The 24,403-nt window shown below is 45.3% G+C and overlaps 1 protein-coding gene across 2 annotated transcripts in view; it reads right to left on the reverse strand.

The window, feature by feature from the left end:
- Positions 1-744: 744 nt before the first annotated feature.
- Positions 745-24,403, reverse strand: part of LOC134347793 (ribosomal RNA processing protein 1 homolog A-like) — a 31,910-nt gene continuing 8,251 nt past the window's right edge. Inside the window, exons 7-16 of one of the 2 annotated variants that reach the window (XM_063050218.1) lie at positions 22,895-22,959; positions 21,828-22,003; positions 21,007-21,098; positions 18,738-18,835; positions 16,843-16,862; positions 13,466-13,591; positions 12,779-13,338; positions 9,041-9,196; positions 5,512-5,578; positions 745-2,606 (exon numbers count right to left, since the gene is read on the reverse strand). In XM_063050218.1, the coding sequence (XP_062906288.1) occupies positions 2,416-2,606; positions 5,512-5,578; positions 9,041-9,196; positions 12,779-13,338; positions 13,466-13,591; positions 16,843-16,862; positions 18,738-18,835; positions 21,007-21,098; positions 21,828-22,003; positions 22,895-22,959 (1,551 nt within the window). In that variant the 3' untranslated portion in view covers positions 745-2,415. The remainder of the gene's footprint in view (positions 2,607-5,511; positions 5,579-9,040; positions 9,197-12,778; positions 13,339-13,465; positions 13,592-16,842; positions 16,863-18,737; positions 18,836-21,006; positions 21,099-21,827; positions 22,004-22,894; positions 22,960-24,403) is intronic. The other variant, XM_063050219.1, reaches the window with a different exon arrangement.

Consider the following 24,403-nt stretch of genomic DNA (forward strand, 5'->3'; position numbering starts at 1 on the left):
GGGGGGGGGGGGAGAGAGAAGGGCAGGTGTCTGACGTACGCACTTCTTTCTTATACAAGAATGGGACGTGCATGGAACACCCTGCCTGGGTTAGTGGTAGAGGACATGTGCAGGACAGCTGCGGCGTGCTGTGTATGGGCTGAATCAAGGCAGTGGGGCTTGGGTCAGAGCCAATGTTTGGTCATTCCTGGAGCGAATGGAGGCAATTCAATTTAGCGGAACAGAGGCAAGGCAAGGCAATGCAGAGTCGAAGTAGCACAGCCTGGATCCCAGCTAGAGAGCAAGGAAAGACCCAAGGTTTCATCAATTTAAGTGCCAAGCTGAATTGGAAAAGTTTGGCACAGGCCAAATTGAGGTGGCGGGGCATGGGCCTGAAAGCATATTGAAGCAACAGGGCCTGGGTACTGTATGATTCAAGTGCCAGGCCAGACTGAAAGGGACAGGGTGTCGGGTCTGGAGGTCTGGAGGTGAGGCACGGGCCAGCTCAAATCGCTGCTCCACATGGTTTACTTGCCTCCAGGCAGAACTTCAACTTGTTACTCAGCAAGGATTACTCGTCTCTTCTCCAAACAGTGGCCGTGGACTGCAGTGTGAATTCACTTTTGTGAACTTGAGCTTGGAATGCTATTTGCTTACTTTTATTGCTTGCACGGTTTTTATTTCTTTTTTTTTCCTCTGCACCTTGGGTGTTTGATGGTCTTCTTTTGTTTCAATGAGTTCAATTGGGTTTCTGTTTTGTAACTGCCTGTAAGAAGACAAATCTCAAGGCTGTGTAAAGTATATATATTTGACAATAAACATACTTTGACAGTGACATTTAAGAGACCCTTAAGATAAGCAGATGGATGACAGAAAAAGAGAAAGCGATGTGGGAGGGAGGGGGCAGACTGATTTTAAGGCATCCGTTAGTCTCGTGAGTCCATGGATCTGCGCCTTGGAACCAGGGCACAGGCCTAGGCAACGTTGTATAGAAGACTGGCAGTTGCCCATGCTGCAAGTCTCCCTTTTCCATGCCACCGAGGGAAGGGCATTAGGACCCATACAGTTTGGCACCAGTGTCGTCGCAGAGCAATGTGTGGTTAAGTGCCTTGCTCAAGGACACAACACGCTGCCTCAGCCAAGGCTCGAACTACCGACCTTCAGATCACTGGACAAACGCTTTAACCACTTGGCCACGTGCCAACACTTAAGAGTAGGTTAAAAGGTCAACCCAACAACATGGGCTGAAGAATCTGTACTGTATTGTGCTTTGTCCTAAATGGAACCTCCGAAGCCTCTCTGTGGAACGGTAGCATAGCACCAGCAAACGACTGCTGCTGTCTGTAAGGAGTTTATACGGTCTCCCCATGGCAGTGTGGCTTTCCTCTGGCTGCTCCGGATGCATGGCGACACTCCTGGGCTTCTCCCCAGCACACCCTTGCAGTGTGTTGGTTGTTGATGCAAACGGCAGGTCACTGTATGTTTCTAACTTCCGATGTGTAACTGGCAAATAAAGCTCATCTTAATTTTACGCTTAGTCATTTGGCTGTAGGTCCCCGTCCCCCCCCACCAACCCCTGTGGGGTACAATTAATACAGAAGACCAGGGAGTGAGTACATTCCTGTAACCAGGTGTGTGGTTCAATAAACCACATTTACTCCTGAGCAGGAGGGTGGAAAGCACGCACGTAACACTTAGAAGAATGTAGCAGCAGTTTTAGAAACCAGCCAGCCAGATTTCCTTTTATTGCCCAGTGACTGAGGTATAACATAGGACGTCCACTAACAATGTCGGGGAGAAATGGTGATGAACCAATTGGCACCGACCCTGATGGCGACTGAGACAAATCCCCTGGTAAAAGACAAAACCGTATTGTGGATTTTGCATCGTCCTTTACTGGTCTGGATAAGCCAAATGGAACAGTTCCGTGTTGTGACAATATTCTTATTTCAATTTCTCAGACATCCCAAGGTCTTTCAATCCGGATGAATTTCTCCAAGATTTCGGAGTACTTCGATAACATCTGTGTGGAAGTGTGGCACTCCCTCGGTCATGCCTGTGACACTTCAGCCATTCCACAGTACCTCAATGTGGGACCCTGGCCTCCGAATTTGACAGGAATAGTAACAGCTATTATAACACCCAAACCGCTGCGGGCTTGAGGACCTGCACCTTAACCAGGGTAGGTAACTGAGAGGAAGCATTTTTCCTTACGCCACCCAACAGCATTCCCTGGAGAGGAGAGTGGGAAGGGGGTTGGAAGTGGGAGAAGGCATTCCACTGGTATCTGCCTGGGCAAGAACTAGCTGGTGATTTTGGGTGAGTGCACAGCCCAGCTGGCAGAGAGCATACCACTGACTGAATGATGGAGTCTGGAATCCACATGGGCTGACAACCAGAGCAGACCTGTAGAGACACAACGGTGGTGGGCTGAGCTCAGAAGAAATCCATGGCTGTGGGCCGTTTCTTCGCTGAGAATGACGCTCGCTTAGGCCTTAGGGCAGGGGAGCAGGTTGGCGTTGAGTTGGACTTTAACACGCTGTGGGGAGGCCGTTGTTTTGGGTCAAATGCGACGCGGGACGTCCCCTCCGGGCTCACCAGAATGCTCTTGTCGGTCCTTTTAAATTCTGGAAACAAAAACAAAGATTAAAACATGATGCTGTTGGATTGGGGGGAGGGGGTTAGAAGCACCATTCCTTGTACTTTAACTTTTCAGTGGGGTGCTTATATCTTTATATAATCTCCTATATAATTGGTGAATTTTCCAGTAATTTTTTCTTCTGTAGCAGAGTGAGGCTTCACTCAGAGAAAGCGAAGGAGAGAAAAGCTCTAGGTTAAGTTTTTTTCCCTTTCCCTCCTTTATATCTGCTCAGCTAGGACAGTAGAAATGCCCAGCAGAATAGCTGAATGCTCCTCTTGAAAGATATGGGAAGGCAGGGAGACCTCCAGTGTCCCTGACGACTACAGCAGTGAGAGGTGCATCCAGCTGCAGCTTCTAACAAAATGCGTTAAGGAACTGGAGCAGGAACTGGATGAATTCCAGATCATTTAGGAGGTTGGGGGGTGGGGGGGAGATAGGACATATAGAGAGGTCATTACAACCAAGGTGCAGGAAACAGGAAACTGGGTGACAATCAAGAAGGGGAATGGGGTTAAGGAGCCAGTGGCCATTCCCCTCAACAACAGGTAAACCACTTTGGATACTGTCGGGAGCAGGGGGTGAGGAATGGCCTCACAGAGGAAGTCACAGCAGTTGTGTCTCTGGCACTGAGTCTGGCTCTGTGACTCAGAAGGGAAGAGGGGAGAAGAGGCAAGTTGTGGTGATAGGAGATTCAATCTCAAACAAGATAAGAGATTCTCTAGTTAGGGGAAGGGACAGGAGGTTCTGTGGGCGGGAATGAGATTCCCTGATGGTACGTTAACTCCTGAGTGCCAGGGTCTGACACATATCGTATCGAGTCCTCAGCATTCTTCAGTGGGAGGGTGAACAATCATGGTCCATGTAGGTACCTATGACATGCACAGGATAAGTTCTGCACAGGGAGTTCAGGGAGTTAAAGGGCAGGATCTCCAGGGTTGTGATCTCAGGATTGCTAACTGTGCCACATGCGAGCGAGGCCAGAACTAGGAAGATACTATTTACTATGTGGCTAAGGAGTCTGGTGTAGGAGGGCGGGCATAAGATTTCTGGATCATTGGGCTCCCTTCCAGGGAAGGTGGAAGCTGTACAGAAGGGACAGTTTGCGCCTGAACTGGAGGGGGAAAGTTTGTTAATGCTGCATGGTGGGGTTTAAATCAGAGTTGCAGGGGGATGGGAACCAGAGGGCCAGAACAGTTAGTGGAGAGGTTGTAGAGGCAGATGTTGGCAAGCCTGTTGTCGTTTGTCATCTATAGCAATGATTGGGATGATAATGTAATTAACTGGATCAGCAAACTTGCAGATGATACCAAGATTGGGAGTGTAGTGGACAGTGAGGAAGGCTGGCTCTGTCAGAGGGAAAGAGGGATCTGCATCATCTGAAAAATGGCAGATGGAATTTAATGCAGACAAGTGCGAGGTTTTGCACTTCGGTAGATCTTACACAGTGAATGGTAGGGCCCTGAGGAGTGTGGTAGAACAAAGGGATCTGGGAATACAGGTACATAATTTGTAAAAAGTGATGTCACAGGTAGATACAGTCGTAAAGAAAATTTTTGGCATTTTGGCTTTCATAAATCAAAGTACTGAGAACAGGAGATGGGATGTTATGTTGAAGTTGTATAAGACATTGGTGAGGCTTAACTTGGAGTATTGTGGGCAGTTTTGGCCACCTACCTACAGGAAAGATGTAAATAAGGTTGAAAGAGTGCAGAGAAAATTTACAAGGATGTTGCTGGGACTGGAGGACCAGACTTATAAGGAAAGATTGAATAGGTTTGGACTGTATTTTTTTGGAATATAGAAGATTGACAGGAGATTTGATGGAGATATACAGAATTATGAGGGATACAGATAGGGTAAATGCAAGCAGGCTTTTTCCACTGAAGTTGGGCGGGACTGTAACTAGAAGTCATGGCTTAAGGATGAAAGGTGAGCTGTGAGCTTAAAGGGAACATGAGGGGAAACAACTTCACTCAGAGGGTTGTGAGAGTGTGGAATGGGCTGCCAGCACAAGTTGTGGATGCGGGCTTGATTTCAACCTTTAAAAAAAGTTTGGGTAAGTATGTGGATGGTAGGTGTACGGAGAGCTATGGTCCCAATGCAGGTCGATGGCAGCACTCAGGTTAAATTGTTTTGGCCTGGACGAACTGGGCTGAAAGTCCTATTTCTGTGCCGTACTTCTCTATGACTCAGGGATGTATATGGTGACTTTGATAATGAATTTACTTTAAACTTTAATGTTGTTCCCTTATTAAAAAAGGGCAGCAGGGGTAAGCCAGGAATACAGGCCAAAGAGCTTTGCATTGTTATTAGTGAAATAATGGGAAAGATTCCAAGGGGGACGATTTCTCTTCACTTGGAAAGGCAGAGGAGGAAGACTCAGAGTGGTTCCACGCAGGTGAGATCCCTGATAGTTGTCTCCTCAACAGCAGCGTGGGCTTTAGGGAAGCTTTGGACAATAACTCATAGAGTAGGGTGGTCCACAAGGTCAGGGCACGTGGTACACAGAAGGGATGGTGTTGTAGTGTGACAGTTAAATGCCATCACTAGTCAATCACCAATCGGGATATGATTCCTGCCACCGTATGTAAGAAGTTTGTATGTTCTCCCCATGATCGTGTGGGTTAGGGTAGTGAGACGTGGGTATGGTACGTTGGTGCTGGAAGCATGGCAACACTAGGGGCTGCCCCCAGCACATCCTCGGACTGCTTTAGTTGTTGACACAAAGACACATCTCACTGTATGTTTCAATGTACAATATGACAAATAAAGCTAATCCTCATCTTCAAAAAATCTTTCATCTCGTTCCGTAAGTACTCATTTGTGGAAGGACTGTGCATGAACCATCAGCAATGCTGGGTAATTCTGTCCAACATGACAGCGTGCTTTACCTGCCGTTGTGTTCTTTCTCAGCCCAAACCGCACTTTCTTTGCACTAGAAGTTGGCGTGGCTTTCATCTGTGGTGGAGGAAACAAAAAGTATATTTCAAATAAAGAATGCAATGCAACAAGACCCAAAGACTAACTGCTGGAAGAGTTCAGCAGGTCGGGCAGCATCTGTGGAGGGAACAGGACAGTCGATGTCTCCTGTCGAGATGAAGGGCCTCAACCAAAAATGTTAACTGTTCGCAGATGTTGCCTGACCTGCTGAGTTCCTCCAGCAGTTAGAACTTTGGTCCAGATTTAAGCATCTTGTGTCTTCATGCAACTAGACCTCATGATTGAAGACCCTCAGGCCTGGCGGGCCTTGTAGTACCAGGTGTAAAGATGGTCTTGGCTGTGGATATAGTAAACAAGAGCCGCCCTGTGGGAACAGTCATAGGGGTGGTCTGGAATGTAGAGAGAACAGGGATACCTAAGAGTAACTGGTTGCAGAATGTTCTAGAATGCAAAGATTAGAGAGCAGGTAACTAAGGACATAGAACAATCCAGCACAATACAAGCAATTCAGCCCACAACGGCGTACTAACCTTTCAATCTACTCAAAGATCAACCTAATCCTTTCCTCTCATATATCCCTCCATTTTTTATCATCCATGTACCCATCTGTGAGTTTGTCAAAAACTCCTAATGTATCTGCCTATACCACCACCCTTGGCACTGTATTCCATGCACTCTGTAAAAAAGCTCACCCCACCCCCATTAATGTTCCTCCAATTACCTAAAAAATTATGCCCCCTTGTACCAGCCATTTATACCCCGGGAAAAGTCTCCGGCTAATCATCCTATCTATGCCTCTTATCATCTTCACCTCTAACAAACTGCTCCTCAAAAGCCCTAGCTCACTCAACCAGTCCTCTTAAGCATCTTGGTAAATCTGCTCTGCACTGTCTCTAACACTTCCACATCTTTCCTATAGTGAGCGACTGAAACGGACACAACATTGTGGTCTAAACAGGGTTTTATAGAGCTGCAACATCATCTCACTGCTCCTGAACTAAATCTCCAACTAATGAAGACCAAGACACCATAGGCCTTCTTAACAACTCTATCAACTTGCGTAGCAACTCTGAGGTCTCTCTGGACGTGGAGCTCAGGAGGCTGTGGAGACTGGCCCCGCTGGGGCTCACGTGGTACTGCCCCCCAGTATCAAGCTAGACCAGAACAGTCATTCTACAGGCCATGCCACTTGAGGGCTTTTGCTATATTAGTTATTTGTGACCAGCTTTTTGTGCTATCGTAACCATATATGCTGTATGTGCTGTTGGTGATGTGGTTTACACCTTGGCCAAAGAGGAACGCCGTTTCATTTGGCTATATTCATGTATGGTTGAATGATAATTAAGCTTGAACTAATGAGGCAGAAGGAACAAGGCTGCATGCCAGCTCCCACATGCAAAAGAGACGTCCAACTGAGAGCGGAATACAGCGGGATCAGACTGGATGTGATACTGAAGGGTGAGAGCAGGGCAAGAATACTCCTGTGCACCCCCTGTGGAAGTAGCAGCAAGGCAAGGGTTAAGACAATGTCCAGGCAAGAGAGGTCTTTGAAGATCGTAGCCTCCCCTTGCACAGCAGAGGATCAATGTCATTTGGCACATGGAGACAAGGATGCAAACGAAGGATTCCAGGGTGACACCTACGATTGGTCATTTAATTTTACTAATTCTGAAGTATTATTGTCCTGTAACCTGGAGATTCTACAGGTTATTAATACCGGTATTATTGCAGTGTGATTGGTGATTGATTATACAAATATGGAGTTTGAACATATAGTTTACCAAATGGTTAATATCCATAACTGTTGATCAATTCTGTATAAAAATGTTCAGGCACCTTAACGGTGTGGTGACAGGGGAAGTTACTCTCCTTGTGCACAAATTAAATAAAGTGTGATTGAGGAATGACTGTGGGTTTTCAGAGTCCAGATAATCGAGGAAGACACACCCTGCCTGGGATCTGATCACCAATCTACCCCAATATTGTTCCAAACTCCAGAGGGAGAAATTGTCTTTGTTCAAGTTTAATTGAACACAGGCAACCTGAACGGGAGAGTTTTTAAAGTGGAAAAGCCATTGCACTGTGACAGTTCCGCTTTCTCGATCTCAGAAATCTGGACCCAGAGGTACGAACAAGCATCACAAACTGGGGTCTTCCCTGGTTGCAGTGGATGACCATGACGTCTTCTGTGCTTTGTCCTGCCCTTCGCTCTCTGGAGCGATGCAGTAGCGCCTTCCCGGCCGCTGGATTTTACTGTCATCCACTGGAGCTGACTTTACACGGTAGGACAGGCACATCTCTATATCACTGGGGTACGAGGATGACCATGACGTCCTCTGTGCTTTGTCCTGCCCTTCACTCTCCGTGGAGCGATGCAGTAGCACCTTCCTGTTCGCTGGAGCTGACTTTACATGGTAGACAGGACAGGCACATCTCTATCTCACTGGGGTACCAGGCTGCCGGCTACCCTCACCTGCTTTATCCCAATCCCACCTGTCAAAGCGGTGTTTCGGGAGCAGCTGTTGACACACCTAGAGCCAGAGGTGAGAGCCAAGTGTCAGTGGGGGCCAAAGGTGAGTGGGCTGTCACGTCAAGCCCCTTCACCAGAGGTGTTACCCCTGCCTGGACACCCCACACACGTATATAGCCAAGTGCAATAGTGTTCCTCTGGGCCAAAAGGTGCAAAACACAGTACCAACACTCACACAAAGCACATAGCACATCTACATACAACAGCAGAAAACATCCAATCTCCAAAAAATATATAGCCCACTTCCGAGTAGCAGAACCTGTAGATGGTGTGTGGGATGTTGTCCTTCCAGTGAGCAAACACACCACACCTGCCCCATGTCTCCACCTTCTCCACATTCTGTTGACAGGAAGACTCACAGGTTCAATGCCATCAGTCAGAACAGTGTACAGCTAAGGCCCAGGTCTACATAGACAAGCTGAATGGTCAAAGTCTTTTCCTCAGGGGAGCGGAGTCTAAAACTAGGTGGCACAAGTTTAAAGTGAAAGGGGCAACTAGATCAGAGGTGGGTATATAGAACGAGCTGCTAGAGGAAGGTGTTGAGGCAGGTACAACCATTTAAGAAGCACTTAGATAGTTATTTCATTTTTTTAAAAAAGAGGTACAACACGCTAAGATGCCCTTCTGGACCAATGACCCTGCACTACCCAGTTACACCTGTGACCAATTAACCTACTAACCCGCATGTCTTAGGAATGTGGGAAGACACCCACGTGGTCACAGGAAGAATGTACAAACTACTTATCGATAGCGGTGGGAATTGAATAGCGTTATGCTAATCACCATGCTACTGTGCCGTCCCCACGGAGAGGTGTGCGCTGAGTTGAGGAAATGAGGACTAGCTGAGTGGGCACAGTGGTTGGGCTGAAGGTTCAATACAACATGACAAACATGATATCTCTGGTGGGGGGGTGGAGTTTGTGGATCAGAATTTAGAAAAGCATACTCACCTCCTTACACGGTTTAGGCGTAGTCGCAGCACTCCTCGCTCTCTTGAAGATGGACTTTGGTATAGAAACTTTCTCAAATTTCACAAACTCGTTCGCTTCCATTGCGTTCAAGGTCTTGATGGGAGCACTTGGCCTAGCATCACCCTGGACTGTGGCCTGATAAGGATAAAACTGAACTGTTTACAGAAAGATTGATCAAAACTCCACAAGCATTTGAACAGGTCAGCCCAAACGTCACCAATGGGAGAAAGGACAAAGTCATTGAGTGACAGCTTCTCAGCACAAACCCAAAAATCTCACTTTTCCCAGAATCTGGAGGTAGGACGGAGTTCCTCCAGCTCTCAGTACTCTATTACCCAAAGATCACTCACTAATCTCTAGCCTGCAAATGGTGGGGCGCTAGGGAGATGATACCTCTATCGGCCTTTGTACATAGACATCTACCCGCCAAGAGGGAGTCACCAGAAAAGTAAGGGCTATCTGTCCACACCATGAACCAAAGACCATATGACAAAGGAACAGAATTATGCCATCTGGCCCATTGAGAAGACTCGTCATTTGATCATGGCTGATTATTTATCCCTCTTAAGCCCGTTCTCCTTCATGGAACCCTAGATACCCTGACTAATCCAGAATCTATCAACCTCTGCTTTAAGTACACCCCATGACTCGGCCTTGACAGCTATCTGTGGTCATGAATTCTCACTCCAGACTGGAAGCTGCAGAGGTTAAGTTTCCAATTTGTCCTGCAGTTTATCCCCACTTCAGTGGGAGACCTGGGTAGAATGCGCAGTACTGCACAGTGGAAGATTTTGGGGTACTGAGTACATTGATAACCACAACATGCATTGATTTCAGAGTTCCACAGTGCAAATGAGGTTCCACTGAGGTCGGGTGGGACTACCGCTAGAGGCCATGGATTAAAGGTGAAAGGTTTAAGGGGAACACGAGGGGGACCTTCTACAGTGAAAGGGTTGTGAGAATGTGGAATGAGCTGCCAGTGCAAGTGGTGGGTGCAATTTTGATTCCAAAACTTAGGATAAGTTTGGATAGGTACATGGACGGGAGGAATATGAGGGCAATAATCCAGGTACAGGTTGATGGGACTAGGCAGGTTTAATGGTTTAGCATAGACTAGATGGGCCGAACTTGTTTGTGTGCTGTACTTTTCTGTGACACTAAATCCAAGAATCCTCACAACCGGAAGCCTTAACAGAAAGTAAGCTTCAGTCTCATAAACAGCAATGTGAAAAACTGCTCAACCATAATTCTGCACTTGACACATGCATCTTAGACTTTATTGCATAGCCAATAATCAAAGATCCCCACTATCCAGGCCATGCTGTCTTCTTGCAGTTACCAGCGGGCAGGAGGTACAGAAGCCCTAAGTCCCACTCTACCAGGTTCAGGAACAGCCACTACCCTTCAACCATTCAGTTCTTGAACCAACTGGCACAACTCCAATCACCACAGTTTAGCACTGTGACCACTTTGCACTAAACTGGACTTCTTTGGTTCTAATTGTATTATTTCTTGTAAAAGTTGTGTATAATTTGTTTTTTTTTTGTTGGGTGGATGATGATTATCTGAAACTATGTTCCTGTGATGCAGCTGCAAGCAACTTTTTCATTGCACCAGTGCACACAGACGTGCAGATGACAATACAGGTTTTGACCTGTATTTGTTCAAATGAAGTACCAATGCCCATCAAGAAGGACAGTAGATTGATATTTTATTGATCCAAAAGGAAATTACTGTGTCACAGTAGCACTGCAAGTGCACAGATATACAAACATTAGAAGAGAAGTAAGAGAGAAAAAATAAGTTACATTAAAAATAAAACAGAGCTCTGGCAAGCCAAGATTAATAACAGTCTTAACAGGAGGGGGTTATCACTTCCCTGAATATTGGCTGACTCATTATAGAGCCTGATGGCCAAGGGCAAGAATGACCTCATGTAGCGCTCTTTGGAGCAGGGCAGTCGTCTTAAGACTTACTAAAGTGCTCCTCTGTTCAGCCAAGGTGGCATGCAGAGGGTGAGAAACAGTGTCCAGAATTGCCAGGATTTTCCGTAGGGTCCTTTGTTCTACCACAACTTCCAGTGTGTCAAGTCTGACTCCTATAACAGAGCCAGACTTTCTAATCAGTTTATTGGGTCTGTTAGTATCACCTGTGTTCCAAGGTACAAAAGCCAACAGTGTTGATGCCATTGCCCCAGCACACCACCACATAGAAGATTGTACTGGTAACAACAGACTGGTGGAACATGTCAAGGAGAGGCATGCATACTCCAAAGGACCTCAGTCTCCTCGGGAAGTAGAGGTAACTCTGGCCCTTCCTGTACACAGCCTCTGTGTTGGTGCTCCACTCAAGTCTGTCATCCAGGTGCACCCCCAGGTACTTGTAGGTCCTCACCATCAATAGTAACAGGGAGCAGTGCAGCCTTAGTTTTCCTAAAGTCCATCACCATCTCCTTTGTCTTACTGACATTGAGCTGCAGATGATTCAGCTTACAGCATCTGACAAAGTTCTCCACCAGGGCCTTGTATTCATCCTCCTGTCCTCCCCTTATACACCCAACTATTGCTGTCATCAGAGAATTTCTGCAGATGACATGACAGTGTTGTATCTGAAGTCCAAGGTATACAGGGTAAACAGGAAGGGAGCCAATACAGTCCCCTATGGGCACCAGTGCTGCTTAGAGCCATGTCTGACACACAGCTCTGAAGCTGCACAAACTGTGTTCTGCCAGTCAGGTGGTCCATGATCCAGGATACAATGGAAGTGCCCACTCGCACTGAACGGAGCTTTCCCCCAGCAGTGAGGGCTGTGTGGTATTGAAGGCTTTAGAAAGATCAGAAAGCATGACCCTCACAGTGCTGCCCTGGGAGTAGGCTCTGGTCAGCAGGCAGATGGTGATGCCCGGCTCTCATTTACTTCTATCAGGTATAAAATGGAAATCATCAGTAATGCACCCACCACTCTCTCTGTAAAAAACCTACCTCTAACATCTCTCTATACTTTCCTCCAATCACCTTCAAATTACACCCCCTGGTATTAGCTACAGTATTTCCACCCTGGAAAAAAGTTGCTGGCTGTTCTCTCAATCTATCTCTCATCATCTTGTGTCCCTCAGTAAGTTGCCTCTCACCCTGCTTCACTCCAGAGAGAAAAGCCGCAACTCGCTAAAGACCATTGGGCTAATTGGTCTCCTATCAGAAGGAAATGAGAGATGAAATCAAGCCCGGGAAGTGAAGGAACAACACATTGCTGTCAGACTTGTGGACTTCTCTGCAAACAGACAGAGGAGTTTGAAACTTCCTTCCAATCCCATAGATGTATGGGTTAATAGGTTTGTTTATAGGGTGGTCCGTCGAGCCCGGAGGTTAGGTCACAAACATTTATCAACAATCGAGGCATCATCATCAGTGCGCAAGTGAGTGATGTTTCTGCCGAGTGCCCACATTTATATTGGCTCGACTTGTTGCTCTCACTGGTTGGCTGTTGCACTAGTCTCTGCTGGGTCCAAACAAACTGGTCAGTAGAGTGATCTCTGCTGGCCTGTGTCCCTGGTTATCGGTCGTTGTGAGCTTTGGTTCCTCTGGTGTCCACAGCCTACCCCCCACCCCTCTTAATAGGTTAAAAGGCCATGGTTACAATTGGCCTGCCCTGGCTCATTGGGCCAGAAGAACCTGTTAATGCCGTATCTCTAAATAAAATAAAAGAATTCCAACTTACACTGCTCGTCAGTTTCTGTCTCTGGACAGGCCCCTCAGACAGCTCCTTCACCTTTCTCTTGTTCCTGACTGGTGCCTGGCCTTCATCACCAACAACTCCTTTCTTGTTTTGCTTTTTTAGTTTCACCAGGACTCTTCCTGCTTTCTCACTGACAACCAGCTCGCTGGGAGTTGAACCTTCAGGCGAACTCTTCCCATTAGAGAGTTGGGCCTCCTCCTCTTTCTTCTTCTTCTTCTTCTTCTTTAGTTTGGGAACAACGGGTATCAAAGGTTCTGTGTCTGACTTGGATTGGCTCACTTGGTCTTCCCCAAATAGACCCTCCTGTCCCGAACTTTTAATCCTTGGCGCGTCGCTGCTCAATAAGGTACTCTCTAAGGTCACAGCTGTATCCACTGGTCTCGATCTTTTCTTCTTTTTTCTCGGGGGTTCCTGGTCTGTGGGATCAGCTACTTCCTTCTCAGTCTCTCCTGCTGGCTCCTCACTCTCACTGGTTGCTGCTGGAAGTCTCCCTTTGGAACGCCGTTTCTTTTTGTTTTTCCCTTTCACTGCTTTCTTCTTAACTGGGGAAAAAGAAACGGAGATGTTCAACAGAAATCACAATCCAATTCAAAGGTCTAGCGGGGTCTGAAGGAGTTTTGTGAAATACGTATGCATTGAATTAATATCAAAATGAGGAAACCATCTCACCCTCTTCTTCCTCCTCCTCCAACAATCCCTTTTCCCGTCTTTGTTTCTTCTTTTTCCAACTGAAATCATCTTCATCTTCTTCGTCCGATGATGTATCATGAGGAATGATATCTTGAGGGAAGACTCCTGCATGGAGATGGCATAGTCATGTTAGTGAGACTATTTAAGAAGAAAATCACTCTCAAGAACTCTGCAACTCGTGTTCGCAATATTTTTTTTGCATTTGCAGTGTCTTCTTTTGCACACGGGTTGTTTGGACATAGATTTTTATTGAATCTATAGTGTTTCTTTATATCTACAGTGAATGTGCATGAGAAAATTAATCTCTGGATAGTATATAGTGACATATATGTACTGTACTTTGATAATAAATTTACTTTGAACATTGAGTATCATCCTCAGTTTTATGAGCGGAGCCACAGAATGCAAAAGGTGTGGCGCTTTGCAAAAGCTTTAATTTCTCCTTGCTCTGCTCAATTCCACCATTACTCCAACATAGTGTCAACTCCTATGAGTGTGGTGAGCACCTCAAATGGATCACCAGACAGTCTTCCACGTTTTAGTGATTTTTTACCATTTGTCATTGAATCAGGTTTTTTATTTCATAACACAGGTGGCAACTATTTGGCAAATCGAGTGCTCAACAGCTATAAATGGTGACATAACAAGTACTTCGATAATAAATTTACTTTGAACCTTTGCAAGTCCTAAGCACAATTTTAATTTAGACATGGATGTGGAGAGGATGTTTCCTATGGTGGGGGGAGACCAGGATCAGAGGATGTAGCCTCAGATTAGAGGGATGTCCATTTAGAACGGTGATGAGGAATTTCAGGTGGTGAATCTGTGGTATTTACTGTCTCAAGCAGCTGTGGAGGCCAAGTCATTCAGTATATTTAAGGCAGAGGTTGATAGATTCTTATTAAGTCACGGCATGAAAGGTTATGGGAAGAAAGCAGATTGGGGTGGGGGAGGGGGAATGGATTAGTCATGATCACAAATGCCGAATGGCATAACTCTGCTCTAACGTCTTACGGTATAAAGGACATTTCTGCCTCTACCCACCATTAAGCCAGTGAATTCCAGACTCATACCAACATACTTTCTTCGAATCTCTCTACCATCTATCTTTAATTATCAGGGACCAGGGTACATCACAGAATCACTTTCCTTTTATAATCCTGCTCAAGCTCCGAGGTCTTGTTACGCCACTCTCTTAAATTTAAACAATCTCCCTCAAAAGATAACTGGCAGGTCAGCTTTTTTGAACCAAGATCCTAAACTGTGGAACACAATACCTAAAACTATAAGGGATGCAGACTCGGTTGACACTTTTACACGCCAGCTCAAAACCTATTTTAAAATCCTCGTCTTCATCTGAAATGGGTCTTTATCCAGGTTCCTCTGCAATTCGAGTCCAGCACCACTGAATAAAACAGCCTGGAAACAGGTTCTCCTGTCCAAACAGTCCAAGTCAACCAAGGTGCCCATTTAAACCAATTCCATTTGCCTGCTTTTGGCCCATATCCCTCTAAATCTTTCCTATTCTGTTCAACTGTTCAACTGTCTTTCAAATGTTGTACCTGCATTAACTACATCCTCTAGCAGCTCCTTCCACACACTGACCACCCTCGTGTGAAAAAGTTGCCAATCAGTTTCCAATCAAATCCTTTGTGGGCTGGCACAGGAATGTAACTCTATACAGCGTCAGCGATCAGGGTTCAATTCCCGTCACTGTCTGTTGTAAACAGTTTGTAAGTTCTCTCCGTGATTGCGTGGATTTCCTCCGCGTGCTATAGTTTCCCCCAACTTTCCAAAGTTGTGGGCTTCCCTTTTGGGGCCAGAAGCATGGCGACACCTGCGTGCTGTCCCCAGCACATCTTCAGGTCTTGGTTGTTGACACAAACGATGCATTTCATTGTATGTTTTGGTGTACATGTGATAAATAAAGCTAATCTCTCTCCCTCTCCCTATTCTCTATTCTTCTCTTGATTCCCCATCTCTGAGATAAAGACTGTGTGCATTCACCCTGTCTGTGCCCCTCATGATTTACACACATTAATAACAACACCTCTCATTCTTCTACACTGCAATGAAGTAAGTCCCAGCCTGTGCAACACGTCTCTGTAACTCAGTCCTCCGAGTCCTGGTAACATACTGGTAAATCTCCTTTAAGCCCTTTGAGTCTGCTCTGCCATTCTATCATGGCTGGTTTGTTATCCTGCTCAACCCCATTCTCCAGCTTTCTCCCAATAACCTTTGACACTCTGATTAATCAAGAACCTATCAACCTCCACTTTAAATGCACTCAATGACTTGGCCTCCATAAACATCTGTGGCAATGAATTCCACAGACTCACCATCCATTGACGAAAAAAATTCTTCAGCTCTGCCCTCCGGTCCCAGACTTCCCCATTATATGGCACATCCACCCTATCGAGGCCTTTCAATATTCGATAGGTTTTCAGTGAAATCCTCCCTCATACATACGTTGTGTATATCACAAAACTATTTTCCCTCAGCTTCCTGTGCCGCAGGGAAAGCAGTGCCCCGCAGCCCCTGCTGTGCACTGACATCTTCCCTACTAAGCAATGACCCGCACTGTACACAGTATTCAAGCTGCAGCCTGAGTACTCTGAAGTTACTTATTTGTTTAGAGATACACTGTGAAACTGGTCCTTCAGCACCCCCCCCCCCCATAGCCCACCTATTTAATCCTAACCTAATCATGGAACAACTTTTGACGACCTATTAACTGGTTACGCCTTTGTACCAGGGGAAGAAATTGGTGCACTCGGAGAAAGCCCACACATTCTGCGTGGAGGATGTACAGACTCCTCACAGAGAACACCGGGATTGATTGCCCTGAGCTGTAATATTGTCATGCTAACCACTACACTACCACAGTTCTGCCCTTCCGCAGTGACTGTGTAGTGGAAACCTACCTAGCACAAACAGCCAGGAGGTTGGGTGAGTAGCTCTGCACACCAACCTCTCTCAAGGTAGAACTTTTGAAGGTTAACATGTCACTGTTTACAAGGATGTTGCTGGGATTTGAGGACATGAGCTACAGGGAAACGTTGAATAGGGTGGGCCAAGTGTAGAACGAGCTGCCAGCGGAAGTGGTGGATGTGGGTCTGACTGCAGCATTCAAGACAAGTTTGGATAAAGGTATGGATGGGAGAGGTGTGGAGGGCTATGGTTCAGGTGCAGGTTGATGGGACTGTGCAGAACAAGATGAGCAAGACACGATGGGCTGAAGGATCTGTCTCCATATTGTAGTGCTCTATGACTATGTAATTGGCTGTTTCCTTGAACACACTGCAGCATACGAGTAACATATAATACTGAAGTCAGCTAAAGTGCTTTGTCCTCACCTTCAGCCAAATCCCGGAACCTACAGGAAAGAGGAAAAGGACAGCATTTAATAGATGGTATTAGCAGGCTGTGATGAGTTACTCTAATTCTTTGTAAGGCTTCACAACACTAACACTCTGAGCAGTTAAACCACAAATGCACGCATCACATTCACCCAACTCACAAGCCCAACACTGCACTCAAGACACATCATCAAAGCTCATGCTCCCCTAAACAACTCCGTGAGTCAATAAGGAAACTCATTTTCCTGCAGGTATTCACTAAATAACTATACCTATAAACAAAAGCTGTCAAACAATCGAAGTGCAGAACACAAATCGTGTACATAAAATATAATATTGAGAAATTGAGTTGTAGAGTCCTTGAAAGTGAGCGTGTAGGTTGTGGGATTAGTTCAATGTTGATGTGAGTGAAGTTATTCCCTCTGGTTCAAGAGCCTGATGGTTGAGGTGTAATAACTGCTCCTGAACCTGGTGGTGTGAGTCCCGAGGCACCTGTACCCCCTTCCTGAAGGCAGTAGAAAGGGGGGCACATGGCCTGGAAGGTGAGGGCCCTTGATAAAGCTATTTTCTTGTGGCAACACTTCTCGTAAATGTGCTTTGCCCATGATGGACTGGGCTCTCTCTGCCACTTTTTGTAGACTTTACCATTCCTGGGCATTGGTGTATCCATACCAGGCCATATTGTTATCAGTCAGGATACCCTCCACTGTGCAACTATAGAAGTTCGTCAAAGTTTCTGGTGACATGGCAAATCTTTTTCTTTCTTTTTTAAGCTTTTTATTAGCTTTCAAGTTCAAAAACATAATAACAACACTGATATAGAGATTGGAATTACATTATTGGTAATAAACACGTACAAGAGAAACTACAAATAGTACAAGTGTAATGAACTTCCAAACTCCTAATATAATTAATCATGAAGAGAAAAGAAATAAAAAGAAAAGGATATCACAAAGAAAACCCCCCAAAAAAACAAAAAAAAACAAACAGAACAAGACGGCCTGAAACGTCGACTGCACCTTTTCCTACAGATGCTGCCTGGCCTGCTGCGTTCACCAACAACTTTTATGTGTGTTGCTGAACCAATGTATTAGATCGAATACATTCATTAATGTCGTCAGCTCCGCTCCTCTATTCATATATTCTAAGCTAATAAAAAGGATTCGGAAAAGGTCAAACTACATCATATGAAAATGTTGAATAAATGGCTTCCAAGTCTCTTCAAATTTAACCGAAGGATCAAAAATGACACTTCTGATTTTTTTCTAAATTTAAACATAATATCGTTTGGGAAAACCATTGAAATGTAGTAAGAGGATTGATCTCCTTCCAGTTCAATAAAATGGATCTTCTGGCCATTAACGTAGCAAATGCGATCATCTGACAGGCTGAAGAGGATAAAGATCTATGTTCTATCATTGGCAATCCAAAAATTGCTGTAATAGGGTGGGGTTGTAAATCAAAACGCAAAACTGTTGAAATGATATCAAAAATATCTTCCCAAAATTTTTCCAAGAGAGGGCAGGACCAGAGCATATGAGTCAAAGAAGCCACCTCAGAGTGACATCTGTCACAAGTAAGATTTATATGGGAGTAAAAATGAGGTAGTTTATCTTTAGACATGTGGGCTGTATGCACTACCTTAAATTGTATCAGCGTATGTTTAGCACAGATAGAGGAAGAGCTAACTAACTGAAAATTTTTCAGGCAAATCTGTGTAAACTTCTAATTAAGTATAATACTGAGGAGCTTTGGAAATGAGGGTTGAGAGGCAGGAGTTGGATGCTGTGCTGGGAATGTGGGCTTGGCCAGGGCAGCAATACTGGCTCAGGAAGGTGGGACTGGTCTGAAATGGACGGAGAAGGTTTTAGAGAAACACAAGAGATCCTTACTTTCGCACCAGTTTGTAGAGGAGTTTCCTATTCTGGGTGGGGGTGCTCCCCCTGCTGGAGAGCTGGAAGAGCCGGTCAGCAACAGCCCCGTAGTCAAACTGCAGAAACAAAAGCCAACTTTATTGTCACGTGCACAAGTCCTTGTCTGCAAAAGTGCACTGGAAAACACGCGGCGCCACCACAGACACATTACATCAGGTATGCAGCATCCACATTACACACAAAAAATGCTGGAGGAACGCAGCAGGCCAGGCAGAATCTATGGAAAAGACTACAGAAATGCTGACTATACTCTTTTCCATAGATACTGTCTTGCCTGCTGAGTTCCTCCTTCACTTTGTGTGTTGCTTGGATTTCCAGCATCTGCAGATTTTCTTGTTTGACATTATACACAATTTTACAAGAGAGAACACAATTAGAAAAAAAGTCTGTAGTGCAAAGTGGTTATAGTGTTACTAAACTGCAGCGAATAAGAGTCTTGCTGGTTGTTTCAAGAACCGAACGGAGGTAGCTGTTCCTGAACCCGGCAGCGTGGGACTTCAGGCTTTCCTACCTCCTGCCTGACGGGACCCATGAGAACATGGCATGGCCGGCTGGTGGGGATCTTTGAGGATGGAAGTTAACTTCTTGAGGCTACTGTTTACACTACTGATGGTGGGGTGGATTGTGCCCGTGACGTATTGGGCTGAGTCTACTTGTCTCTTACATTCCTATGTATTTGAGCTACTGTACCAGACCGTGATGCAACTAATCAGGACACTTTCAACAGTACTGCTGCGAAGTTTGTTAAGTGTTCAGTAACATCCTTAACCTCCTAAGAAAAGACACTGGTGCATCTTCTTCATTGCAACAAGGTTTCAGACATCATCATCCCATCTGAACACTGAAAGGTTTACAGCATTAAGGATCCAACCCTAAATTCCAACACTACACTGGAAATACAAGTCTCCTTGGATCTAATCACAGCAAGTTTCCTTTATAGACACGACCAGGAATACAAAGCAATCAGGAAATGACCCTAGCTTCTTTAGGATCATTTAACATGACAGCACTTCCCAATGAAAAGCAAACATGTTCCCCAGTGAATTGCAGTCATCACAAGACAGCATTCATTACAAAGGGCCCCCACCACCCAGGACATGCCCTCTTCTCATTGCTACCATCAGGGAGGAGGTACAAAAGCCTGAAGACACAGGCTCAATGTTTTAGGAACAGTTTCTTCCCCTCTGCCACCAGGTTTCTGAGCTGTTCAAAAGTATTACCATGTTATTTATTTTTGTAATTCTGTACTGCTGCCGCAAAACAACCTATTTCATGGCACGTGTCACTGGTACTAAACACAATTCTGATATTTGCTCACAAGATGCTGGAATGGACCACTGCAGTCCATGCAAAAAAGGTGGTTTCAATGCTGTGAATTTGAGGACTACAATCTAGAGATGTACTGTGGAGAGCAGTCTGAATGGTTGCACTGGTACGGAGGGGCCACTGCACAGGACTGGAAAAAGCTGCAGAGGGTTGTAAACTCAGGCAGCTCCATCATGGGCACCAGCCTCCCCAGCATTGAGGACACCTTCAAAAGGTGGGATAAATCATTAAGCATTAAGGACCATCACCATCCAGGACAAGCCCTCTTCTCATCGGGGAGGAGGTAGAGGAACGTGAAGACACACACTCAATGTTTTAGGTATAGCTCTTTCCCCTCCACCATCACACTTCTGAATGGTTCATGACCCATGAACACTACCTATTTTTCTCTTTTTTGCATTAGCTATTTTAATTTTTTAAATTGTGACTTGAGTAATTTTGTGTGTATTGCACTGTACTGCTACTGCAAAACAACAATCTTATGACATTTGTCAGTGATTTTTAAAAAACCTGATTCTAATTGAGAGATCCTGGCAAGTAGAATGTTTACAGGATGAGAGTACGGCTAGTCCAGGAAGGGGTTAATTCCCTTCCCTGAAGCTACATTTTATTAACAACCATGAAGATTTTAGTCACTTAACTTGGTGACAACGCACAAATGTCAAATGCAAAATTCTTTAGCTATTTTATTGACTGTGAATCCATTACCATGAACACAACTACCACACCAGAGACGTGGATCAGTGCGCATGGTCACAGTAAGGACCAAAACAAAGAACCAATTTTAGTCTCAACTCACTCAGCAACTCTCCCCACGTCCATTCCATTCAATGGGCCACCACCTAAGATTATCTCTATTTTGCCTGTGTACATCGAGACAGACGTGAAATGCATTGCTTACCTGGAGGACAGGACCAGTATCTTCATCGTATTGAGAATGGTTTGGACTCTTCCTGTCTCCATCCAGTTCAGCATCTTCCCCTGAAGCGGACCCTGTGCATACACTTTCAGTTGTGAATCTCAGATCACTTCAATGCCTGAGAATTTCTAATCTTTTTCAACATCGTATGAATCAATTGATGAATCTCACAGCTACAAGTGTTACTGTTCTTATGATACTGGAATCAAAATTAACAGGACATTGGTACCCTGACTGTAACATCACAGCGTACTGCAAAGGGGCTTCTCTTCATTGCCACAGGAAATTTTTAAATTCCAGTATGCTGAATACATACATCCCGCGCCACAGTAACCCTCCAAGATAAAACAGGACACGCTTGCCTCTCACCTCCTCTGCTGCCACGACATGGGCATATCAGGTCAGAGCAGCAACACCTCATATTCCGACTGGGTAGCCTTCAGGAATGGTGGTTGAGGCAGATGCATTAGGGACATTTTAAAGACTCTTAGATAAGAACATTGAGAGTTATGCGGGAGTGAAGGGCTGGAATAAGTTACAAGGTCAGCACAACATTGTGGACCGAAGGGCCGACACAGTTTAGGCACATGGATCATAGAAAAATGGAGGGTTATGTAGGAGGAAGGGGTTAGATTGATCCTAAAGTAGATTAAAAAGTCAGCACATTGTGGACCGAAAGGCCTGTACTGTTCTATGTTCTAAAATGGAAAATGTTGGTGCATATTCAGGAGCTCATAAATTATTGCTATGTGTCTTGGTGCGCTCACACCAGAGCTAATATCTCAGCGTAATCTGGTTCTCACCATTTATCTTTGGCTTTGCTGGATCTTCGTTCTCTGGACTTGATTTTAGTTCCTCGCCCGATGCGTCATCCTCCTCACTGGCCTGCAGCTCGTTCATCAAATCCTCAATAGCAAAAGGTGCCTGGTCCATAATGAGCTCAAAGATTCCCTGGGAGATCATGTGAAACAAGACTCGGCTGCAGCCAGGGACAAGACGAGAATTAAACCAGGGTAGTGGCCTACTGACCAGCGCAAAATCCCACCTTCTGAGCAATCAACAGGGAGAACTGACACACTGAACATACCAGGGTCCATTCGATGGCAAAACTGCCCAACTGGAATCAAGTACAGACACCAGAAGTCTACAGCAATACACAAAATGCTAGGGGAACTCAGTCCCAGGCGGCATCTGTGTTGGAATCTAAATTAGCAGGATATTGGCACCCCAAAGACTGTAACATCACAGAGTGCCATGAGGATCTTTCTCTTCATTGCCACAGGGAATTGTTGAACTTTAGCTGGTGGAACACAGACATCTGATACCACAATAAAGTCTAAAATAAAACAGGATACATCTGTCCACGGCCTCCATTGCTGCCACAATCAGGGCATACTCAGGACAGAAAAGCAACACCTCATATTCATTCGCAGTAGCCTGCAACCTGACGACATGAATATCAAGTTGTCCAATTTCTGGTAATTTCTCTGCCTGCCTCCTCTCATTTTCCATTTCCCATTCTGGTTCCCCTCTCAGCACTTTTCTCCTCACCTGCCCAGCACCTCCCTCTGATTCCCCACCTCCTTCCCTTGTGGTTTTGTGCAGATCTATAATTTACACTCAGAACCCAGCTAATAGATTCAAAGTGCACAAGTTCAGGCCCAATAGCTGAATGCTGGGGTGGGTGAGCTGTAGAGGAAGAGATGACCCAGGGAACCCATGAGGACAATGGGAATTCATAACATACACATTAAAGGCAGCAACCATTTTCTTTCGGCCTCGGTCAGAATAGACACAGAGAATTGTAAGGCTTTTTGATTGGTTGGGGACATTAACCCACATTCAAAACATGCAGACAGGCCAAACTTACTCTTTGGTCTTGGCAGCAATTTGACAGAAGGGATCAATAAACTTCAGGTTCTGTTCTGCAGTCAACTAGAACAAAGCAAACAAAGATGCGTTACAATGCAAGGATTATACATGCTACTCTGTACAGGAAAAGGGAGGGAGGAAAAAGCAAACTCTGCCTCTCATTGGTCGGTGAGGCCTAATTTACAGTACTGTGTGCATTTCTGATCACCTACCTACGGGAATGATATCAATAAGATTGAAAAAAGTACAGCAAAAATTTTGAAGGATATTGCCGGAATTTGAGTTATAAGGAAAGGTTGAATTTTACTCACCAGAATGTAGGAGAATGAGGGAAGATTTGATAGAGGTATACAAGATTACGAGGGCAATAGATATGAACACATGCAGGCTTTTACCACTGAGGTTGGGTGAGAGGTCATAGGTTAAGGATGAAAGGTGAAATATTTCAGCAGAACCTGAGGGACATGAGGTAGTGTGAGAGTGGAACGAGTTGCGAGTGGATGTGGTAAATGTTGATTCAAGTATAACATTTAAGATAAGTTTAGGTAAGTACATAGATGGGAGGTGTACAGAGGGCTACAGTCCAGGTGTGGGTCAATGGGACCCGGCCTGCTGGCCTGTTTCTGTGCTATATGACTGAGCCGTGGACTGCAAAACGGGGGAGACACGCCTGGCAGGTCAGGTGGGCGCATCCTCCACTCCTGGAAACATAAAGAAACAGGGAAAAGAACAAACTGAGCTATTGATACTGACAAATGACTGATACAAACCGAGGCAGTTAAAAAGAGCAGGGCTGAGAAGTGGCAGATGGAGTTCAACCTGGAAAAGAGTGAAGTAATTTATTCTGGAAGGTTGAACTTGAAGGCAGCATACAAGGTTAATGCCAGGATTCTTAACTGTGTGGAGGAACAGAGGGATCTTGGGGTTCACGTTCAAACATTCCTCAAAGTTGCTGTGCAAGTTGATAAGGTGGTTATGAAGGTGTATGGTGTGTTGGCTTTCATTAGTTGGAGGATTGAGTTCAAGAGCCACGAGATAATGTTGCAGCTCTATAAAACTCTGGTCAGACCACAAGAGTAAGGTGTTCAATTCTGGTCACCTCATTATAGGAATAATGTGGAAGCTTTAGAGAAGCTGCAGAGGAGATTTACCAGGATGTTATGTGACCTAGAGAGCATGTCTTATGAGGATATGTGAGCAATCCAGGGCTTTGCCCTTTGGAACAAAGGCGGATGAGAGGAGACGATAGGGGTGTACAAGGTGCTAAGCAGCATATAAGGAGCAGACAGCCAGACTTTTAAATGAATAGATCAGTTTTATTATCACTGATATATGATGTGAAATAACATTGCCAGGGCAGCAACGACCAATACCAGAGGACATCCTTTTGATGTGAGTGAAGGAAGTTTTGGGGAGATGTCAGAGGCCCAGGGCTTTCTACTCAGACTGGTAAGTGCCTGGAACACACTGCTGGGATGCAGGGTAGAGGGTGGTACATTAGGGACTC

Source organism: Mobula hypostoma, chromosome 6 (genome assembly GCF_963921235.1).
Source record: "Mobula hypostoma chromosome 6, sMobHyp1.1, whole genome shotgun sequence".
Lineage (NCBI taxonomy): Eukaryota > Metazoa > Chordata > Chondrichthyes > Myliobatiformes > Myliobatidae > Mobula > Mobula hypostoma.